This window comes from Setaria viridis, chromosome 7 (assembly GCF_005286985.2).
Source record: "Setaria viridis chromosome 7, Setaria_viridis_v4.0, whole genome shotgun sequence".
NCBI lineage: Eukaryota > Viridiplantae > Streptophyta > Magnoliopsida > Poales > Poaceae > Setaria > Setaria viridis.
The window spans coordinates 30,663,495-30,685,980 of NC_048269.2; the positions used below are offsets into that span (position 1 = coordinate 30,663,495).

Sequence of the window (22,486 nt, forward strand, 5' to 3'; positions counted from 1 at the left end):
AACTAGGATGCTTCTGTTGCGTGGGAACAGGTTTGGGGGCCAGATCTCCCCAAACACATGCCATCTCCAATACTTAAACATAATTGACTTATCAGACAACAGAATCTCAGGTTCATTACCGCCCTGCATCAGTGCCATCTCGTTCGGATATCATGCACATGACCTCGACTTTGAGACCTTGTTCAGCTTCATCGTCTTCGGAACCGGGTTTTCTAGTATGGACAATGATGATCCAGCTTTCACGTATGACACTCATTATGACCTGCAAGGCTTCACCTTCTTCAACCTGATGTTCGGTGTTGATTTCTCTGGAAACATGCTGTCAGGAGAAATCCCTTTGGAGAAATTGTAGATCGGAGCATTGTCATTCAATCACCACTGAGGAACAGCGTACCGTACAAAGAGGCAATCGTGAAATACTGTAGCAGCTGCCCAGTCTGCATTTGCGAACTTGCATGGATTGGAGCGTATGACTAGAAATTTTGGGTAACTGCCGGTGTTTTCGTAAATTATCCCATGTGTAAATGTAACTTATTATTAAAAGATGGCTTTACTACTTGTAGTGACCCTTTTGGCAGGTTTTTCTTGCTTCAGTGTCTTTTGGAACCGATCCGCAGGGTGCAGGAGTGAGTGAGATATCCGTTATACGTACAGGCGTTCAGATACAGCGAAGGCCTAGTGACGGTCTGACGGACATGTAAAACTAGGCGTGTTTGGCCATCCAGGATTGACGTCAGACAGCGAGGATTCATTCTATTCTATGATTAATTCGGCTGAAGACTGAGATAACTTTCGTAGGCCACCTTTAATTCATTCATTGCGTGGACGACCGGGCACGGCGGGGCGTCAACGCGCTCATAGAGGAGCCTGGTCGTCGTGCCATGGAAGTCAAGATGCCAAGGACAGCAGAATATGGTAACTACGCAGAAATAGATCTCTGTCCCACCCCACAAGCCACAATCCACGCCGGAGCTGAAGACGAAACACCTGAAAGCTGAGTTCATCACCATAGTTTGTGCGGGCAAGAGCGCAAAACCTTTTCGATCAGCGCTCTAGCAAAATGATGAGTGGCTCCTTTCCGTTCAAGATCCTATTTTGGGTCCTATGCATCCTGCAGTGCATGCCTAACATCACATTTGGATGCGTCCCTGAGGAGAGGATTGCTCTTATGCATACCCAATCTTCGTTGATGAAATCAAACTCCGAAGTCCCGTCTTCATGGGGACAGAGTGACGACTGCTGCTCCTGGGAAAGCGTCACATGCAACGATGACAGCACACGAGTGTCGGGTCTTCACCTTTTTGGGATTCACGAAGGCGGACCCTGGAATCTGAATTTGGAAATCTTCTCTCAATTTCATGAGCTTCTGCTGCTGGATTTATCTTGGAATATGCTGTCTGGCTTACAAAATATTGATGGTATGTAACTTGTTCCGTTCCCATGCTACTCCTACCTCTCTTTGACCAAAGCAGTTTATTCATAGTTCAAGCAATTCCTTCAGCTCTTTGAGGACTGACTAAGCTCCGGAATCTCGACCTTAGTGGAAACATCTACGAGGATGATGATATCATGGGATCTCTCGGAAAATTCACTTCTCTTGAAGTCATCAATCTTGCTATGAACAATATGAGTGGTACTCTCAAGAATACAGGTACAGCAATAAGTAAAGATTCCTTTATGTTAGTGCTGCTTGTAATGATGAAACTACATGTGTATGTATCAGCTTTCGGAAATCTCAAGAACTTGCGAGAGTTGCATCTACGTCAAATCAGTTGAATGGAAGCATGCCAGCATCCTTATTTGAGCTTCCACGTCTCGAGTACTTGGATGTTTCAGAAAACCTCTTTCAAGGTCATATACCTATAACCTCATCTTCGAATATTTCTTCGTCGCTTCAGACTTTCAAATTATCAAAAAATAAACTAAATGGGACGTTTGATTTACTCTGGCTAAGAAATTGTACCATGCTCAAGACTATAGGCCTATGAAGCTCTCCACCATAAACAATGGATTAGAGATATTGTCGGACGGGCGACAGTATCCGCATTCCGCAATATCACAGTACGTTAAGCTTTGGCATGCGGTGGACAGAATCCAGTTAACGACAGGGATTGAGGACATTGTATCCTGGAGATGGAACCTCTCTGGAATCTACTCCGCGAGATCAGCCTATAGGGCATTTTTCCAAGGAGCAACAAAATTTGCTGCAGCCAAGACCATTTGGAGAGCATGGGCACCTCTGAAAATCAAGTTCTTCATGTGGCTTGCGGTAAAGGATCAGTTGTGGACAGTTGACAGGAGGCATCGTCGGGGCCTACAAGATCATACATCTTGCGCATTCTGTGAAAAAGAACGGGAAACAGCTGATCACATCTTCGCCAGATGTTCCTATACTCTGCAGGTCTGGGAGGAGATCAGTTCATTTCTGAACATTCAGAATCATGCCCCAACGTAGGAAGTCTGTCTCATCAACTGGTGGCTGCACAAACGGAGCGGTCTGAATACCCTGAACAAGAGAGGATTGGACTCTGCGTTTATGCTAATCTCCTGGAAAATTTGGAAGGAACGTAACGACAGAGTCTTCAACAGATCGCCGGTAAAACAGCATGGACGGTTGGTTCGCGAAATCTCTTAACAAGCTCACCTATGGTGCAGCGCTGGTGCTAAGCACCTGTCCCTCCTAGGTTGGCCGGCGTCAGTAAGAGTGCCGGGACAATAGCATCCCTTCTCTGAATTCGCTGTTTGTCGTTTGGTTGTTCATCCCTTTGTATAATCACTAAATGAGATAACGCGTGTGCGTGCGCCCGGTTAGCCCGCGTTGTAACTTAACTTTCTATCATTTACCTCTTCTTAATACAAAGATACACAGCTCTCCTGCGTATTCTTGAAAAAAAAAAAAGACTATAGGCCTATGCAAGAACGATGATTTGAATATTGATGTGATGTTCCGTGGACGGGCACCACCATTTCAGCTGAGATCACTAATGCTCGCTGGCCGTAACCTTGACGACAGCATCATTGCATTTCTTGGCACACAACATCATTTACATGTTCTTGACCTGTCTAGCAACAAATTGACAGGAAGTATTCACAATTGGTTCTTTGTGAATGAAGCAACTCTAGCCGTCTTGGATCTTTCAAACAACTCTTTGGTAGGATCATTAGATACAATGTGGTGGCACCAATCTAATCTTTCAATTGTCAACTTATCTTTGAACCATTTTGAAGGACAGTTGCCAATCAACATCAGCTCAGTCTTTCCGAATCTAAGAGCTCTAGATGCTTCTTGTAATATTCTTTCCGGAGACGTTCCACAGTCATTGTGCAACATTAGCGGCATGAGAATTATGAACCTATCAAATAATAAATTTACGGGACAAGTGTCAGCTTGTTTGTTCACTACCGGTGATCCTGGGCTAATCTTGAAGCTCTCCAATAACAACCTTGGGGGTCCAATATTTGGTGGGGCTAGTAATTTGTCCGCGGGGCAAATATGCCTAGACGGCAACAAGTTTGAAGGAACACTCCCTAGAAATCTGTCCGCTAATACCATGTATATCATGGACTTACACGATAACAGGCTGTCAGGCAATCTCGGTGTTTCGAATTGGAATCTCTCTCCATTTTTGACTGTTCTGAGTGTTGCTAGGAATAGCTTAACTGGTGAAATTGATCCTGCTATCTGCAAATTAACTAGTCTTGGGCTTTTAGATCTCTCAGGGAACAACTTTTCGGGGTCCATACCAAATTGCAACAACAACTTAACATTGAGCTTTTTGAACATGTCAGGGAATTCCTTATCAGGCTTCCCTAGTGTCTTTTTTCAACAGCTCTTATGTTACAGCTATGGATCTAAGACATAATCAGTTTACCGGTACTCTCCACTGGATACAATATCTTTCTCATATCAAGCTGCTTCTATTAGGTGGAAACAGGTTTGAGGGACATATCTCCCCAAATTTGTGTCATCTCCGGTTCTTTACTGTAATTAACCTCTCACAGAACAGACTTTCAGGTTCGTTACCGTCTTGCATTGGTGGCATAGCGTTTGGGTATCATGCAGACGACCTCCAGGTGGTTTAACAATGGTTGGCAAATGTCCATGGAAACGGGATTTGACGATTCTGATTATTTTAATGATCAAGATTTTGAGTATGTTGATCAGTATGGCCTCCAAGGGTTCACCTACTTTACTAAAGGGAATCTTTACACATATCGTCACAGTTTCATCAATATAATGTTTGGCATCGACCTATCTGGAAACATGTTATCAGGAGAAGTTCCTCAGGAGATGGGAAATCTGAGTGTCAAGTCCCTCAATTTATCACACAATTTCTTTACTGGCAGAATTCCAGCTACCCTCACAAATATGAGCTCAATAGAAATCTTAGACTTATCTCACAATGAGCTAAGTGGAACGTCACGATACCATGGGAGTTAACCCGGCTATCGTCGTTGGAGGTGTTCTCTGTGGCGTACAACAACTTATCAGGCTGCATACCGGACTCCGGTCAGTTTAGTACGTTCAGGATGAATAGCTACCAAGGCAACAAGAACCTCCGAAATATGTGCCCTGCTAGCTTAGTTCCTGCTGCCCCTGCACCAGAAGATGTGGATGATGATGAGACGTCTAATGATCCAACCCTTTACATGGTCACCGCTGCTTCCTTCGCGTTGGCATTTTGGGCTACAGTTGCATTCACATTTTGCCATTCATATGGGCGCTGCCATACTCAGACTATAGATCATATCATTGGCATCCAACTGACCACCTAGTTGAAAATAAGTAGTCATCATGAAATCCTGTAATAGCTTCAAAATTGCACGTGCAACCTTATACGTTTTGCGTTTGACCTGAAATGCCGAGAGAGATGTAAGATGGCTGTATGACACTATTAGAAGAAATGATGAATTGGACTCGACAATCTCTGTTAGTATTTTAGCCGGAAAATTAGGTTCTGTTTTCCTTGTGTACTGTCAGCTCATAATTTTGAGAAAAGAATAGTGGCTAGCACTGAGAAAGACTACCAGTAATAATACACAAGAATACGGTTCGCACCCAAGTCTTCCGGTCAGAAATAACTTGCTAGCCAACAAAGGGAGCGCCACTATGCATGATAAGTGCTGGAGGCTACTAATTCCTCCTCTTGCTTGTTCTTGATGATCTTTTACCCTTGCCTCCAGAATCTGACTCCATATGAAGTGGCACCAGCGTACCACCCTTGACACCATCGTTCTTCTCTATCGACTTCTGCAACTTGATGGAAAATTTGAAATCCTTGATCTGCAACAAATTTTTCACAACATATGTTAACGGGTGGCCCTTGTACTACCACTCAACTACAAATATAAACCTCTGAAACGAAAATAATGACAAGCACCTGTTCTTCCAGATCACGAATTGTTTCGTCCTTCGATTTCAACTGTGCCTTTTCCCTGCGAGTGCATATTTATCAAAGAAACAAAAAAGGAAAAGTTACGGTCCCAAAAAAAAAGAACAGAGCAAGAGACCTTTTCACCGAACTGATACTTCAAAATATATAATGCCATCTATAATCTAATAGTATTATTTCTGCTTTTAAAAACCATAATCACACCATTCCTTCTTCGCCAAAAAAAAAGGTATCAAGCATACCTTTCCTCAATATCTCTTAGTGTCTGACGCCACATGTCTTGGCTCCTAGTTAGTTTTTCATTCTTCTGCAAGTGAAAGGCAGAAAATAGTTACACCAACGCAAGGAGTCATGAGTTAGAATGCTAACAACTAGTTGCGCTTGATAAACATGCATGAGACAAAATGCTCACATCTGCAACTTTCTTTTTCTCCGCCATTAGGTTCTCGAGCTTAAGTTGGAGCTCTTGAAGCTTATCATTCACAGCTTTATCAACAGCTTCAGAGATGCGGCGTTCCTTGTTTCTTTTAGCCTCAGACAAAAGTCCCTCATAATACTGCGAGTATGAACAATATATGCAGACATATGCATGAGAGAAACTACGATTTCAACAGGCCAAGAAAGTTCATAGAATCAATAGCAACGACAAAAAAAAAACTTAGCAGTTAAGTGGAGTGCACCTCTCTCTGAGTTTCGAGTTGACTTGCCAGGAGGCGATTGTACTCGTCCACAATCTATTAAGAAGAGTGTGCATGTAACTTGTCAAAAGAGATTACCAGTAAGGTATGTCGGAGTAATGCAAATTAAGTGGACTTAAAATTTCTTACTGTTTCAGCTTTGCTGCTGAACATAGCTCCACCCATGTCTGAGTCATCATCGCACGTGCAGTTCACACAGTCATCCCCAGAGTATTTACATTTTGACTTGAATTTAGCATTTTTCGCATCACTCTTCGAGTGATTCAGACGATGGACAAAACTATCACCAACGTAATCCCAAACACGCTGTGTTTCCAAATCTAGCGAATAGCAGTGCTGAGTGTCTTTCCAGTGCTGTTTTGCATGGCCTTCTTGATACCTAGAACATGGAAATCAATATGGGCAAAACTAATGTAGAAAGAGGTTGAACGAACCCAAAGCTGTGTATATCAAAATTCTTCTGATGACAACAAATGTCCCACATCATTATAACTGGTCTTTCCATGTAGCAGTCTTAACCACTGAGTAATTATGTACAGTACTTTAACATGAACACCCTTAAGATGCCAGAATGACTCAGAAAATATTAAGTCAGTAGGTAATGTAATGGCATACCTTCCACATCCAACAAAACCGCAAATCACACATATCCAGAGGTTTCCGGAAGTTGGGCAAACAGAGCAAGTAGAATTTTCAGGCTGCTTCTGACAAAACTGACATACCTGAAATGGAAACAGCTCACGGTAAAGGGCTAAAGGCACAGATCATGCTAAAGAAAGTAATGCCTGTGATAAGAGAACGGATCAGGAGCACCCAGCCCTTGGGGTGCTCCCGTGCACCCGGCCGGGTGCATCCGTTGGATGCACAGCTAACGGCCCAGATGCACACGCTGTCTATGATGCACTTTTGCGTTTTAACCCTTGTAGTTTTTACAAAAATGCTGTACATCTGGACCATTGGTTGTGCATCCAACGGATGCACCCGGCCCGGTGCACAGGAGCACCCCAAGGGCCGGGTGCACCCGATCTGTCCTCCCTGTGATAATGGAAAGAAAGAGTTCTCGATACACCGGAGGCAACTCTATAGTACTTCAAATTGAAGTACTAACAATAATTTGGAGTACATGAGAAAGCAGTTGCTCCTTATTTACAATGTTATGATCCATGTATTTTAGTATAATGTCCCCAGGACTCACATGTTTGCCATTACAATTCAATATTTTCCCCCTTGCAGTGCAATTACTTGCTAGAATGTACATGCAGGCAGTGAATGTTCAGAAATCAGTATTGACATGCCCCTGCCGCTGGAAGTTCCTACTGGGTGCCCAAGATATCAAATTGACACGTTCAAGGTCCCAAGATTCTTTAAGAAACTTTATGTCCAAATGGTTATTCAGTACCAAATACTAAGAAAAGAATGACACGACGAGGAATTCACCATTCATCAAGAAGACTATCCAATTAACATGACTAGACATTTTGTATGACATAGTTTTCACTGCAAATGCAAATCCAGAGCATTTATACATCACACAAGGAAAGAATAATAGCCGTGAATGATTGTGTGCTGCCCTAGAAGAGCAAATAATGGGAAGAGCAAAAACAGCCATTCATTACCGGACAAGATGAATTGACCCACACTGAAACGCATGAACACTGGAAGGAGTGATCACAAGTAGTTGCCAAAATCCCACTGATGTCTTGGTCCAATCTTTCTGATCAATTAACACATGAAGATGGCAGAGAATAGTTAGGCATGCAATGCCCTAAACAAGACAGGTAACAACCAGCAAAATATGAGAAGTGAAAATAACAAATGAAGTGTTGCGTCAAATAGAAAGGCATTTAAAGTTCAAACTATGCCCAGGAAAATGAGAAATTTAGTATCTATTTATGAAGTGCCACGTGTGTACATAATGTTGAGTACCACGTGTATGTATGTAATGTTGGTTGAACAACACAAAGAAGACATAAATCAAGTTTACTTTATCTGAAATAAAAAACTTCGATGCGTAATTTGATAGAACATGATCAATATGGGTATCGAGCCTACTAGGTTAGAAAGCTACACCCTGAAGGCAGCTCTAAAGCAGTTCATCAAAATTGATAGGCATTGGAAACACTTCAGGAAAACGGTTATTAGTTAAGTCTCAAGGAAATAGAAATAGATTCCCAACCTCAGAGATGAAGTTTCCAAGCACAGAACAGAAGTGCCTAAATTTCTTCATCAGAGGTCTCTTTGGAGACATCCAATAAATCTCTTCATCAGAGATCACAACAGGAATTCAAATGTGACATTATGGTGACATTTACAAATGATTGCGATTGTATTGCAGAGCCCCCAAAGCAACATAAATAAGAAAAGTTAAGATCACCTATGCAAACAGGGCATATCGGAAGTTCGGTGGATCCAGCCGGTGGAGTTGTGGCAATCTCCGAAGAAGGTGTATACTGCACAGCTGCTATAAACAGAACATGGCACACCTCTCCCTGCACCATGGAACAAAAGGTAAATCAGGCACACTCCCCAATTTAGCAAGGGTCTGGCATATGATCAGCAAACAAAACTGAAATCCAATTGACAATGTTATCAACCTCTGAGGATGAGAACCTCCAGCCGTTAAGGTCCAGGTAGAACCCATCAGCGCTCTTCTGGTCCTCAAACTCCACAAGGACGCTGTACCGGTCCTCCACTCCATCATCCCTACGGTACAACGGCGTGTGTAAGTAAATCGCTCAACAAGCAGAGAATGGCGCGATTTGCTAAGGAAAGCGATAGCCGGTAGTTCACCTGATGAAACGGATGTCCGAGGCGCGCTCGAGGTAGGGGCCACAGAAGCGGATAAAGTCGTCCGGCGAAACGCGCGTCGGAACGGCGAGCACCAGGAGCCGCGTGCCGCGCCATGGCTGCGAGAAAGAGGAGTCAACTAGACGTAAGCGCGCGAAACAGAAAGCACACAAGTACTAGTAGAGAGAAACCGAGGGAGAGCAGTTACCGGGAGGAGCGAGTCGGAGGCGGGCTGCGGGGCGGCCGGCCCGTGGGAGGAGGAGGAGGTGGCGGCGACGGCCGAGGCGTAGGAGGAGGAGGAGGTGGTGGAGGTGGACGACGACGAGTGGTAGAGGTGGATGACGCCGCTGGTGTGGTGGATCCTAGGGCTTCGGGCGGGCGCCGCGGAGGTCGCGCCGGGGAGCTCGAGGGGAGGTATGGACGACGTGGTGGTGGATGGGGGAGGGTTGCTGGAGGGCGGGGAGAGGGGGTGGGAGGTGGCGGCGCCGCCGCCGCCGCTGGTGCCGACCTCGTCGGCGGCGGCGGGGAAGTCGACGGACTGGATTCGCAAGACGAACATGATGATGGATGGGTTCGCTGGGCTTTTGGGCCCTTTTCCTTCTTTTTTGCTGGACGAGTTCAATTACTTTGCGTTTTATTAGCGATTTCTTTAACTAAACAATTACAGCGAGTTTGGCTTCAGAATAGTGTAATTGCCCCTCGACCCACAGCATGTTCACCACCCCAATCACTGTAAGTTACGACTGAAGGTTAATGTTTTCTTATGGCTGATGATAAGTGTCGGTATTTTATACTCGGCAACCTACCGAGTGGTATCTCGAGGTAGTAAACTGGTTGGTGGGGGATCACCGGACCTGAAATTTGATGGTAAAATCAAGGACACAAGACACAGATTTATACAGGTCCGGACCGTCAGAGTGGCGTAATACCCTACATCCTGTTTGGAGTGTTGTATATTGTGCTCTGCACTTAGGTGTTGTTTGGTGTTGAGGATTTGGTCCTCTATTGTAGTTTTATGAAATCTTAGCCTACCGATCTAGGGAACCCTACCCTCCTTCATATACTCCAGGGGATGGGATTAGTAGTCAGTTATAAAGTAGGAGTCCTAGTAGGATTACATGGCATGAGTTCTAGTACGATTACATAGGAATTCTAGTAGTACGATTACATATGAATTCTAGTAGAAGTTCTTACGGGTATTGGGAATCTATTCCCAACAATTAGTTCCAACCCGCTTCAATTCTCAAAAGAAGGGGTCGGAAAGGATGCACGGGACGGCAAAACGGTGGCATTGGCAGGGTGGTGCGGCGAGAGATACCACGATTTACAGAGAAAAAGATACGTTCTAAAGTTGTGAGATCTTCATCCATTGTTGCAGCCCCTGAACCATGATTTAGAGTTTTCAGGCAATGCTCTTCTGTTCGATTCCGAGCACAGAGCTTTTATGAACATCCATGGATTTTCTCCTTAGAATGAAATTACCTGTTTGGGAGCACGATGGTTTTATCTTGATCAAAGCATTCACTGTTCGGACTGGCATTCATGCTGTATTGCAGCACACGGGCTTCATTCTTCTTGAGGATTTGTGATATTTGCGGCACTTCTTTCTGCTGAGAATACTCCGTCGTACTCTCTCCGTCCTGAAAAAAAAATACAATTCGGACTCCGAACCTGGACATATTTTTTTTCGGTACGGAGGGAGTAGTGTTCGAGCTCCTTTTATTTTACCACTGACCAGCGTTACGACTTTGCCAAATGGCAATCATGCGGTATGAACGTGTCGTCTAGAGCACACAGGAACGGCACGCGCTCATACCTCAAACTACGATGACTACTCGTGCGGTCAGAGCAGAACGCGCGAATCTTTTGGATTCACAACAGTAGCCGGATCATTGCCTTCCCGCCAAAAACACTCGTCTCCTTTCCCTACCCCCAATGATCAGGTAACCACTAACAGAACGATGCTTAGCTTTATCTACAGCGCTAGCTTCTCACTCATCAGCCACCAGCTCCCAGTGAAGCAGTGACAGATTTACCCTACATGGCTGGGACCCGCTTCCAGTGAAAGGGTTCAGAGTTTCAGACACAAACGAGTGGCCGCTGTTTTCTTCAGACAACCCACACGCTAGTCGTACCCGGCTCTAGCTTTTGGAAGTAACCCGCCTCGGGAAGTGGCTCGGAAGTTGATCAATGGTGGTGGATTAGACAATCAAAGGCATCGTCTCCTAAGCAGCTGCAGCTTTCGTCTTTTGATGCGACCACAAGCAGTCGCCGCGCCACCTGTTGGCTGCACTTGCACACAGTACACGTTCCTCTCTTCTCTCTGCGCTGCATAGCTCCTCCACTCCGCTTCGCTCGCCACGGCGCCATGTTCACCGACGGCATGTCGAGGCTGGCCGTGGCTGTGAGCGTGACGGTGGCGCTCAGCCTGGCCATCTTCCTCACCATCCTGGTACTCCTCCTCGCCGACCTCTTCTGCGCCCACCTCCGCCGCCGGCGCCTCCGCGCCGAGGCGTCCCAGTCGAAGCTCGGCCCGCTGTCGCTGTCCCCCGCGCGCACCGAGGACGGGTCGGTGGCGACCACAGCGGCGGCGCGCGAGGCGCTCTCCGGCACGCCGCCGTTCTACTACGCGCACGGCGTGCTCCACGCGCCCAACACCAAGGACCTCCTCCTCGCCATCCCCAAGCTGGAGTCCGCCGTGTGGCGGTGGTCGCCCGCGCGCCGCTCGACGCCGTCGCGCTCGGGCTCGTCGACGGGCTCCTCGGCGCGCGGCGACGGGTTCATGTGCATCTCCAACCCGGTGTACGACCGGGGCGGCGCGCGGGGCCAGGCCGCGCCGGACGGCGGGGACTCGCCGCCGTTCGAGACCCCGGGCGCGTCGCCGTCGCCGTTCGGGATCACGGAGGAGGGGGACGAGGAGGAGGGAGGGTTCTCGCCGCCGCTGTCGGCAATGCGGAGGCTCCCGCCAGTGGGCGTCGTGGCGTATCCCCCGCCCTCGCTGAGCTTTGCCGATGCCAGGCCGGCGCTGACGGTGACCGACACCAACCGCGCCTCCTCCTCCTCCTCGTCCAATCTCACCGCCGCCCACTTCTTCTCTTCATGGTCATCGAAGTAAGAGATCACTTGTATGCGATGTAGTGAGAGGGGCGATGTGCTTGTATGATGCAGCTTGATTTCATTCATTATTTTGGTCATTTTCCTGTTCAGTCAGATACTCACATCACCTATCGATCTCCGCGGTCCTGCTAGTTCTTTGCATATTTCATCTCCACTAAAATCAATCTTTGATCAATATTCTATTCATCACTAAACTCGCTAACTTTGTTCAACTGCCAATGAGAAAATGTTCACAGATATCTTAATAAGTGAATGATTAATCTCACTGTTAAACAGAAGAAATTACAGTTTTGCATCGTTCGAAGTTGAATGGCATATTGGCATTTGTTGAGTGCTTGGGCGGTCGTCGCTGAGTCTCTTTGAGCCTGAGCACCGGTACAGAGGGGGTCCCGTTATGCTGTGATCAGGCTCGGCTGGCGTCGAGTCAGTGGGTCCTCGGCATGACATCAAACCCAAGAACACTATTCCATAACCGAGCTGTAACTTTGTTGCACAAAAGGTCCCAAACTGTTGACTACACCACAAGTCCACAATTACCCCATTGCAGATCGTGCAATAAATCCCTCACTGATCGACAAAGCGTTCACAGACAGAAGCACACCGCCCCCGTCTGATAGATGCCATTGGAACATGCAAAAGCAAGCTCCCACACGCCCCTGCATGTGTTCGGTAACTTGGCAATTGGTGAAGAAGGGGCAATGCATATCTCGGGGGCGCCAAAAGAAAAGGCCGAGCCCCCTCCTCTGCTCCTGCATATATTGGCCATGGTGGCAGCGCTGAGAAAAGGCGTGACGTGTAATTATTTAGCCGCACGAAAAAGCCTGGGCGAAACGTGCATCCTTGGCCTTTGGCGGCTTTGGCCTGGCCTGGCCTGGGCGAAACGCAGCAAAGCCTGAGGCGGTCACGAGCTCTGCTGAGCTCGGCCTGAAGGCCCGAACCAAACATCACGAAAAGGCAAAAGGCGCTACCTGCCTCGGTGGAGCTACCACCGGCTAAGGCTCTACCTGACATGTTAATATTCATATGCTGTAGTGATGCTGTTCACATGAGTCGATTTTCTCTCTCCTCCTCCTCCCCTTCACGAACGTTGGAGGAATCCACAAATTGTAGCCTCTCCGGTTCCGGCTCCTCTAACAACAGTGCGCGTGTCAAGAGAAGCCGGAGCTACTCCAAACGCGCCCCTACTCGTACCTATAGATGACTCCGACGCCCCCAGTTGTTTGTCTCGACGAGCGCTGGCTTTTCCCAGGGTTTCAGCAGCGGCGTGGCTCGCGTGCCGAAGCTGCTCCTGCTGCGCCCTGTGCCGTGCGCATGCATGTTGCGGCGTTTGGGTGTCTTGTCTGCATCTTCATTGAGCCCCTGCTTTTGTTGCTTGCTTCAGGGCATCCCTAACGGGGAGCTCGGAGCCATCCAACGTCTGACCCCTTCCCTATTGCGCGTAGTGCACATTCCGAGGGTACCTGGCATGCCATTTCTCTCTCCCTGTCCCTCTTCCGCGTCATGTGCCCACTCGCCGTGTACTCCTCCATCCAAAAAGAATGCAACTCTCACTTCTTAAGGAGTCAAACAATTTTAAGTTTGATCAAATTTATACAAAAAATACTAACATTCACGTTTCCAAATAGATTTAGTATGAAAATATATTACATGATTAATCTATTAATATTTATTTTGTACCATAAATGTTAATACTATTTTGTATAAATTTGATCAAATTTAAAATTAGTTGACTTCTCGGAAAGCGAGAGTTGCATTCTTTTTGGGATGGAGCCACGAAGGGAGTAGGATGGAGATTGAAGGCATACTCTATCGACGAAGTCATGTTTCAACGAGGGGAAAGGGAAAAATTGACGGAGGAGACCACGGCCGGCGACGAAGGAGGAAAGGCCGTTGGCGGCGACATGACATGGATGAAGTGACATTGCGTAGGAGAAGGAGAAGACGACGACAGTAACAGGAGAGGGTTGTGATGGCAGTGTGCAGAGGGGGCAGTTGCGACGCCATGGCATGTGAGGAGGAGACAACAGTCGCAGAAAGGCTCATGAGGACCTCACCCCTGCCATCGCACTATCTCTAGCGGTTACCATTGCCGACCTTGCCCCATTGGCTGCCTCTCCGCCATTGCCACCGCCTCGCCACGCTGCCCTCGCAACCCACCACCACGGACTGTCTTCCCTAACACTTCAATCCCTTCTTCATCTAAAGCTAGCGGTGGTGGAACCCTTGATCCGTCCCTCCTCCTGAGCAGCATCGCAGCTACAACAAAGGGGATGAAATCCCTAGGAAACATGACTGTCTGATAGACTAGAAAAACATCTTACACGGAAGCAGACGAGTCCCTCCCTCTCCACATTTTTTTGATTTTTTATATTTAATAATTTCTTATTTTAATAATCATCTGGAATAAAATTTATATGTCTATACCTATATAGCCATTTCAAACAGCTAGTTGGCTAGAACTAAATGAAATGGCTGTAAGGTCTTTGAAAATTTATGTTTTGCTGCCAACTCAAGCGGTGATTGCTTTATCGATTTAGAAAAAAGGTATAAGTTATATTTATAATTGGATTGTGATTTGAACAAAAAAGGTCAGCTATCTGTGCTACTTTTGTTTTACATTTAAGTAGTTGACTGCCGGGACTCCTATATTTATATTTATTTTAGTGTTCAATTAACTCAATGCATAAGATCTGAAATTTTCCAAAATGTTACGCGTGCATCTTTATTGTTTCATGTGCAAGAAGTTTTATGTATATAATAATTAGATATACGTTAAAATTAACCAACTTTTTATCCTTAGCAACCATACTAATATAACTTATACATTTTTATTTTACATATCAATAAAAGTCACCATTTTTAGTTGGTGGATTGAAAATAATAAATCCAGAGACCTTATACACGTTTCATTTGGCTATAGTCTTTTAAAATGGCGATAGGTTGACATGGCAACCATGCCAGAAACATATAGCTATTTGAAATAGTTACTATATAGGTATAGATTTGCAAATTTTTCTTCTAGATAATAATTTTTTTAAAAATAGAAATTATTAAAGACAAAAATGGAAAAAAAGTTCCTCTCTCCACGAGCGCGGCGCACCCAACAACCCAAACGAGGACCGGCCCACGGCGCTCTCGTGCGCGGAGGCAAAGACGGCCGAGCGGCCTACTGGTTGGGCTGAGCCGCAACGAAGCCCAGGTGCGCGCCGCGAGCGTGCACGGTGCACCACCAGCCACCAGGCAGCAACGCCAACCCATCACCACTAGCAGCGCCGAACCGCTCAAAATCCAAAATCAAAATTCCCCGTTCGTCTCGCCGGCGAACCCGCAAATCGAACCGCCCATGGCGTCCTCCCGGATCCCCATCGTCGACATCCTCGACGACGACGACGACGACCTCGCCGCCGCCGCATTCGCCTCCCCTCCCTCCTCCCGCAAGCGCTCCCACGGCTCCGCCGCATCCACCTCCTCGGCGGACTTCCTCGACGCCTTCTCCCCGTCCCCTCCCCTCCAGAAGCGGCTGATGCTCGCGGCGGGGGACCCCATCGTCCTCGACGATACCCCGTCCCCGCCGAAGCGGCGGTCCTCCTCCTCGGCTCCCAAGCTGCCGGTCCTCGTGGTGGACGACGACGACGACCCCTCGGCCCCCGATGACGTTGTTAGGGAGAGACCCTATCCTGTCCTCGACTGCGCCGGTTTCTCCGAGACGCCGGAGACGGCTGCGCTCAGTTCCTCTAGCCTCGGCACCGTTGTTGCTGAGACCCCGGGCTTCACCTCCCCGCGCTCGGTTGGGCCAACTGCTGCTCTTGGCCTGTCGTCTGCTACTCCGGCACAGAAGTTCTCCAGTAAAGTACCCTCACTGAGACTGCCTTTCCGGCTGATAGATGAGAATTATTTTTAGCATGTTTCAGCTTACATTAAGAGATAAAAGAAAGAATTGCAATGCGGTTGTTGATTATGTGAAATTTAATCTTTATGACTCACTAGTTAATTTACTTGTGCGATGCTATAGGCCACAAATTTCATGTCACCTGAATGAGAATGCCTAATTAAAAAATTCGCAGCAATGCATTGTATGTCCAGTTGTAACAGCAATGCATACTATCTGGTAGGAATAACGCTCTCTCTATTTTGCAGGAGTTGCTTCTCTGATATCTCTGGACAGTGATGATGAGGATGATGACACCATCTACAAGAACTCCTCGAAATCATCTGCTGGGTGTGGCACAACCCTAACAAGAATGCCAGTAAGTCACAATTGTAGTTTATGTATTGCTGTACTTTCTAAGTAGAATATTCTACAAAAGGGAAAACATATATGACTAGTCGGTATGTCTGTTTATGGATATACGATACATATTTCAGCGCAGGTTATTCTTGCATAAGTAGAAACATTATATACTATTCAAGAAAGACACTGCTTCATTGCAGAAACAGGAAAGACAAAACATCCAAGCTGTGCATGACTTCTGATTAAAATTAGATATGTTAACTCAATCAAGTGACAAACATAATGTGTATGTAGGAAGCGAAGACGAGGCAGAAGGAAGATGATGCTCAACAGATTGAAGGGAAGGAGAGAAAACAACCGGTATGACTCTTATATAAAGAAACTCAAGTTTTAGTGTTTTAAGTTTAAGTGACAATGTGTTCTTGCATTACATAGGAAAAGAAGAGACTAACAAAGGAGGAGAAAGCCAAACAGATGGAAGAAAGAAAACAAAAACAACAGGTTTGGCCCATAAAGTGTTTCATAGAACAATATGTCTATTCATGCACATGGTAGATTATTCGAGAGCATATTTCTTGTTTCCTAGGAAGATAAACTACGGAAGCAGGCTTTGAAAGCTCAAGTAGCTGCAAAGAAGAAGAAGGACAAAGAAATTCAGAAGTGGGAATCAGGGAAATGTGCTTTAGAGTGCATTACTGCTGAGATTGACTCAAGTATTATTAAAAATGGCTCAATTGGAGGTTTGTTTGGCATTGGTGATTCAAGTCGTTGTACCGAACTATCTGTCGATGTTGACTATATCCATATTTTTCTACTGCTGATATATCTGCCTGTTTCCGAGCAGGTCCTCTTCTTTCAAGTTTGTCAGAGAATGGTCTTCGTTACAAACCTACAGATAATAAAATTAGTGGATCAATCTTGTGGAAGATGGATGTTCCTGATGATATTGCTCAAGAGCTTTCCAGTCGTGATGCTTGCGATATGGTAATGAATGTCTTTCTACAGAATCTCTCTCTTTCCTAATATAACCACATGTTATATCCTAATTCGACATGTTTGTTTTACAGAACCAAGCTTCAGTCTCAAGAGTGGAATATATTTCGATTGTGCTTGAAGCCGAGGAATTCTGTGATCTTATAAGCAGTGGATCATTCTTTAATCATGTTCAAAGAGTTCGGAATGAATACCCGTCCTTCACTGTTTGCTACATCACTAATAAATTGATGAGTTACATTAACAAATGGTAGCTCCTGTAGTCTGAACTACATTTTTAACTGTTTAGTTTGAACTTTGAAAAAAAGAAATTGTTCAATCCTTTCATTGTGTGTTCACTGCCAAACTTCAACAATATCTTTTGAACCTTTTAAATGCATCAAATATAAGTAGGTAGTGATGCTACTTATAGCTTCTTTCTTGCTGATTATTTGTTGGTGCTTGCCTGCACAAAGTGTTCACAACTGCTGCCGCTAACAACTTGAAGTCTAGTGTCATTTTTTCTAATTACTTTTTTGCTAAAATATTATGTCAAACAATATGCTGGCTAAATTAGTCCTATCATTCGGTTAAACAAGTGCAAGTAAGATGCTTGTGTAGTTGTATGAAATCCAAAGTAGAGCCTTTCTAGTTTCTATGATCCCTATAGTTCTGTTTGACCCTAGTATTTCAAACTGTAGCCTAGTGAATAAGTTGATACATTAATCCTCCTTCCCCAAATGGAAACTCTGTGCATAAATTACAAGGGAAGGGAGAAAAACTTGCATAGCTGAATTGTGTGCACTAAAAAACTGTCAGAAGAAGGTTGAGTAACAACTACTGGAACCATGCTAGGAAACCAAATATACATCCATGGAACAGACAAAAGTCACAAAACGAATACTAACAACACTAGCTATTACAAACACTACATTTCAGTGCTTGGTGAATGAGAGCGTAGATTGAGGAAAAAATGAACAGACAATCAGCCAATGTGCTTTTATTAATCACAAAGGATGGCAGTGCACCGCTTATAACCGGTCACCACTCACCAGCCAGTCAGCCCTTGGGGTGTGGCTGCTGTTCATTATGTACCTACATTTGGGCTCTTAAGGTGTTATTGTGGACATGCATGGCGTGGTAACTTTTATGTAGTAAAAAGTGCAATCTTTATCTGAACCTTCTAAAATAAAAACTTGCTCTTTTGTCATGTCAGTGAGCAAAGTCAGTACAAGAACAATTCAAATACTTGGAAACGTCCACCAGTGGAACAGGTCTGTCTCGAATTGTATAATATTTTCATGAACTTTTCTTATCCTGGGAATGTGTAAAAGGTATTCTTTTTTATAGGTTTTGTGCAAGCTGGCAACACACTACACTAATGTTCACTCTAGGCAGTGCATAGATGAAGCTGAAGTAGCAGAGCATCTTGTTGGCTTGACATCTAATCTTGCTAAATGCAAATTCAGGCAAGTTACATTCAGTTAAATGAGGATTGGTAACTTTGTTCATTGTTTCTAGTGAAAGTAGGATATTTGTGATGCATCTGTAGTATCTTCCCCATCCATGTTAGTATGTTTATACTGGATAAACAGCACTGTCCAAAATGTTGAATGTACAGATGGTAACCAGCTGCTTACCGCTAACCTGGACAAAAACAGGTTTATTGGATACAAAATATTTTTTATTGCCTAGGTAACATATGTTCTTTTCTTTTTGACTCAGGAAATATCTGAAGTATAGAACTTTGTGACCTATTTTTTTACTGATCTAGATCAGTATGACTGGTTACAGCCAATTTTTCACCCTGGTTGTATTATTTACATGTTAAAATAGAAAATTTAAGGCTTCTATTGACATTGAAGTCACAGCATTAGTATTGCCATGTTTCTCTGGGAAGATACAAATACACAATACATCTGTTATCATAGTAGAGCACTTCTGTTGTGACCTCAAATGATGTTTTGATGCAGTACCCAGTTTCCTCCTTGTATTCACTGATGTCTTTGACTAATATATTTTGTAATAGTGCAATAAAATACAACACTTGACATGCACTAGTTATTTGTGACTAATTTTTATTAATACCATTTGATGCATGTATGTACTTTGATTTTACTGTGATTTGCAATTCCATTTTTGTTAATGCCCCTCTGATTGTTCTGCTTCTGCAGGAAACCATTGACATGGTTATCTGTGCATGCTAATGGTGCGATTATTTCGAAAGGTTTTGTTGATAAAAATCTGGCTAAGAAAGACACCTGGTAAGATCTGGTTATAAGTATATATAGAATGTTATCACTTTTCGGTACAAGATAAGCAGCACATTCCAATTCACCACTTCGTGGCTTTACTTGCAATTTGTTTCCTATCTCACTTTTCTTCAGTGGAATGGAGCTTTAGTTGTAGTTTGAAACTTCTATACAGAATCTAGTTACTCGTTCCTACACTGATGGGATTGCTTTTATGCAGTGTCTAGCCTAGCCTTTCTAGTACCTGACTTCTTTCTTGCTTAGTAGTGGTGTTCTGGTTGACCTTTGGACTAGGCCAATTGGAACATTATGCTTATTTTGAATTAGAGAACTGAGATCTAGCTTTTAGTTCATTTTTTTCTTGAATTCTGTGTTACAGTCCTTTCTTTAATTTGGCTGTCATGGGCTTGAACTCATGTATTATATTTATATGTGATAGGTTGAAAGCTTTAATAGCGATTCCCGACATCCAGCCAAGATATGCTATGGCGATCCGGAAAAAGTACCCCTGTATGAGATCCCTCCTGAATGAATACATGGATCCCAGTAAAACTGTGAGTGCTTTCCTTTTGGTTCAGAGGAGCGCAATGTTAGGCACCTACTTTGTTGTGTTAACCTGTCCCTGCTACAGGTTCGGGAGAAGGAACTTCTGCTTAGTGACTTGAAGTGGGAAAATATCCTGGGTGAGGAAGCCAAGAGATTGGGGGACAAATGCTCAAGGAGGGTTTACAGAATGCTCACGGCACAAAATGGAGACTTTGATACAGATGATGCTGAAGCTGGCGGTAGGGCTTCGAGGTAATGCTTACTCATCTGGATTTGGACCTTGGCCATCAATGTTTACATGACCTCGTGATGGCAAGCTTGTGTGCATGTCGTCTTCTGGTCACGCTTAGCTCAAATGCTCGTACTTACTGATGCGCTGTCAAGGTGAAAGAGTCGCATTAGCTCATGCGATCTTTACTGTAGAAAGCATCACATGCTATGTTACTCGATGGCACATGATGTATCTGTATATTTTGTTCATCGTGCTGTCAAAAGCTTTTGGTCGTATGCTAGGAAACTGGATGATAGTCCATGTGTATCCTACCAGATGTGCTTACTGATTGTAAGTTATGTGGACAATTGATATGGAGCCCCAACAAACTTGTTCCACTTTGGAAAGTCTAAGATACTCCAATCCAGAAAGGCACAAGTAAAAGCTTGGTGTTGAAATATGAGTGTGTTTTAATATTGTATGGGCCCTTCATCGACCAGTCCTGCATTTGTCCGTGTCGGCAGTGTCATATAAAGCACCTTCTGGTGCAGCCGTGCGTTGTACGAATACCCGCATTAATCCACTGAAAGATGCCATTGCTCTTTGTCTTTGTGGAGTACAGGTTCAGTAAAACGAGTGCCTTGGACAGCTAGTTTTGCAGTAACTCCCTTCGTCAGAATATGCTCTGTCAGAATGTGTGAAGCACCTGGTTCCTTCTTTGGTGAACACGATCGATTCTTTTCTTCCTAATAACAGGATCAAAATTGTGGCTTGTATAGGAATGCTAAATTCGAAGCACATTTGGGGCAGTCGATTGAAGAAGAGAGATCTGGGACAGGCATCGTTTTCGCTGTAAATGAGCCCTGTCCGTGTGGTCTGTAGGGCAAGCCGGAGAGAGATGGCGATACATTGATCGAGTACTGATGGTGCATGGGCGGCATGTGGCCTGGACAAATCGACGTCCCCTCGTTGCAGCTGCCGCCTGAGCCCTGCCGGCTGGGGTGGTGGAGCACGGGACACGCCCGCGTGCTCCAGGCACGGTCGCACGGACGAGCAGGAGGCCTGGAGTAGGCAGCATGCACTCCGGTGGGGAGTGACTACGGAATCCAGATGCTCTGCTGGGGCTCGCCGCTCGCGCTCTGTTTCAGATTCCAGCTCGAGCCGATGCATTCAGCATGATTCTGTCGATCAGATTCAGAGGCGTGATTCCGTTTTCCAAGCCACCAAAAAAGAAGTGTGATTCTGCTATACGCCGGCAAGGGGGCCAGAATGTCTACAAAACCAATGGGACCGTCAGAGCGAAAAAAGGAGCGGAAATTGCTTAAGAGAAACGCCAAGAAAGGAGGAGATAGGAAAGAAGGGAGGGGATAGGACGGAATTGATGCACGAGTAGGCATCGCGAAAACTGCCCCCATGAAATCCTGATATCTTAGGCCAAATCCCTTTTGGATTCGTGCCTAAGTTAGGATTAACAAATGGCGGCTACTCCTGCAAGAGATCGCCATCAAGTGAAATTTCGCAGCATTGCAATGACGAGACTGAGGCCTAACCGTGCCCCATCATTTGCCTCGTGACAAAGAATCCCTCTCTTGCCTTGCATCCGAAGCCGACATGTACATTTTTTTTTTTGAAAAGTAAGCCGACATGTACATGCCTTGCACAAGGGTCGTCGACACGCCAAATGGGGGCCATGGGCACGGGCCGGTACGCGATTGTCGTTAAGGAAACCCCATTATGTTTGATCACATGCAACATTTGCCGAATTGCGAGGTGAGCACCGTGTCGTCGGAGCCGCTGGATTTCACGTCCCATAATCCATGTGCTCAATGACAAGCTGCTGTCTAAGTATCTCGAGCAAGCCGCCCCGGTGGGGCATCACGCAAAACACCCGGTTTCTTTGGTCGCCATGATGAGGTCATGATGCAGTTTTCACGAGGGTGGACAAGTTTACATTATCCTCAGCTGCCTGCGTGTAGCTTTCTTTGGCCTGTGAGGCAGATGCCAAATGGTCCATCGTTGATTAGAGTATAAGATGGTAGCTTCACCTACAGGCATTTGTTAACCTCTTGGATGCGTGTTGCTTCTCCATTGGCAGGCTGCGTGCTTAAGGCTTTCTTGATCGGGACACGTTAGCAAAGCAAAGATGGTAGATGATTGGTAGTAGTAGCATCAGCATCCTACTGGTACTAGTATGAGGTCGCTCTTCTTTTGCTTTGCTTTCCTTCTCTTGATAAAACACCCCAAATTCTGCTTAAAGAACACCCAGAATTTGCTTTGGC

At 45.3% G+C, this 22,486-nt stretch overlaps 3 protein-coding genes and 2 pseudogenes across 4 annotated transcripts; 4 read left to right on the plus strand and 1 right to left on the minus strand.

Moving 5' to 3' along the window:
• Positions 1-351: 351 nt before the first annotated feature.
• Positions 352-3,023, plus strand: LOC117864517 (receptor-like protein 13; annotated as a pseudogene).
• Positions 2,607-4,776, plus strand: LOC140223516 (uncharacterized; annotated as a pseudogene).
• LOC117864514 (BRAP2 RING ZnF UBP domain-containing protein 1) lies at positions 4,206-9,452 on the minus strand. 2 transcript variants are annotated; one of them, XR_011898720.1, is made up of 13 exons: positions 9,087-9,452; positions 8,882-8,997; positions 8,686-8,794; positions 8,466-8,580; positions 7,708-7,805; positions 6,707-6,813; positions 6,221-6,470; positions 6,074-6,127; positions 5,806-5,949; positions 5,636-5,700; positions 5,382-5,436; positions 5,060-5,284; positions 4,206-4,854 (listed from the first exon to the last, which is right to left on the minus strand). XR_011898720.1 is itself a non-coding variant. In XM_072294975.1 (12 exons), the coding sequence occupies exons 1-12, from the start codon at positions 9,435-9,437 to the stop codon at positions 5,135-5,137; spliced, it is 1,614 nt and encodes a 537-aa protein (XP_072151076.1). In that variant the 5' UTR covers positions 9,438-9,452; the 3' UTR covers positions 4,913-5,134. The 2 variants fall into 2 exon arrangements, 1 of the variants encoding a protein (XP_072151076.1); XM_072294975.1 differs by lacking the exon at positions 4,206-4,854 and having other exon boundaries at positions 4,913-5,284.
• Positions 9,453-11,007: 1,555 nt separating this feature from the next.
• LOC117865074 (uncharacterized) lies at positions 11,008-12,072 on the plus strand. The gene has a single exon (XM_034749156.2). It carries the CDS (start codon positions 11,247-11,249, stop codon positions 11,991-11,993), a length of 747 nt encoding a protein of 248 aa, XP_034605047.1. The 5' UTR covers positions 11,008-11,246; the 3' UTR covers positions 11,994-12,072.
• Positions 12,073-15,266: 3,194 nt separating this feature from the next.
• LOC117862500 (crossover junction endonuclease EME1) lies at positions 15,267-20,667 on the plus strand. Its single transcript, XM_034745991.2, has 12 exons — positions 15,267-15,840; positions 16,133-16,242; positions 16,521-16,586; positions 16,662-16,727; positions 16,813-16,966; positions 17,071-17,210; positions 17,294-17,469; positions 18,415-18,472; positions 18,549-18,667; positions 19,373-19,462; positions 19,890-20,004; positions 20,082-20,667. The coding sequence occupies exons 1-12, from the start codon at positions 15,339-15,341 to the stop codon at positions 20,250-20,252; spliced, it is 1,767 nt and encodes a 588-aa protein (XP_034601882.1). The 5' UTR covers positions 15,267-15,338; the 3' UTR covers positions 20,253-20,667.
• Positions 20,668-22,486: the final 1,819 nt, after the last annotated feature.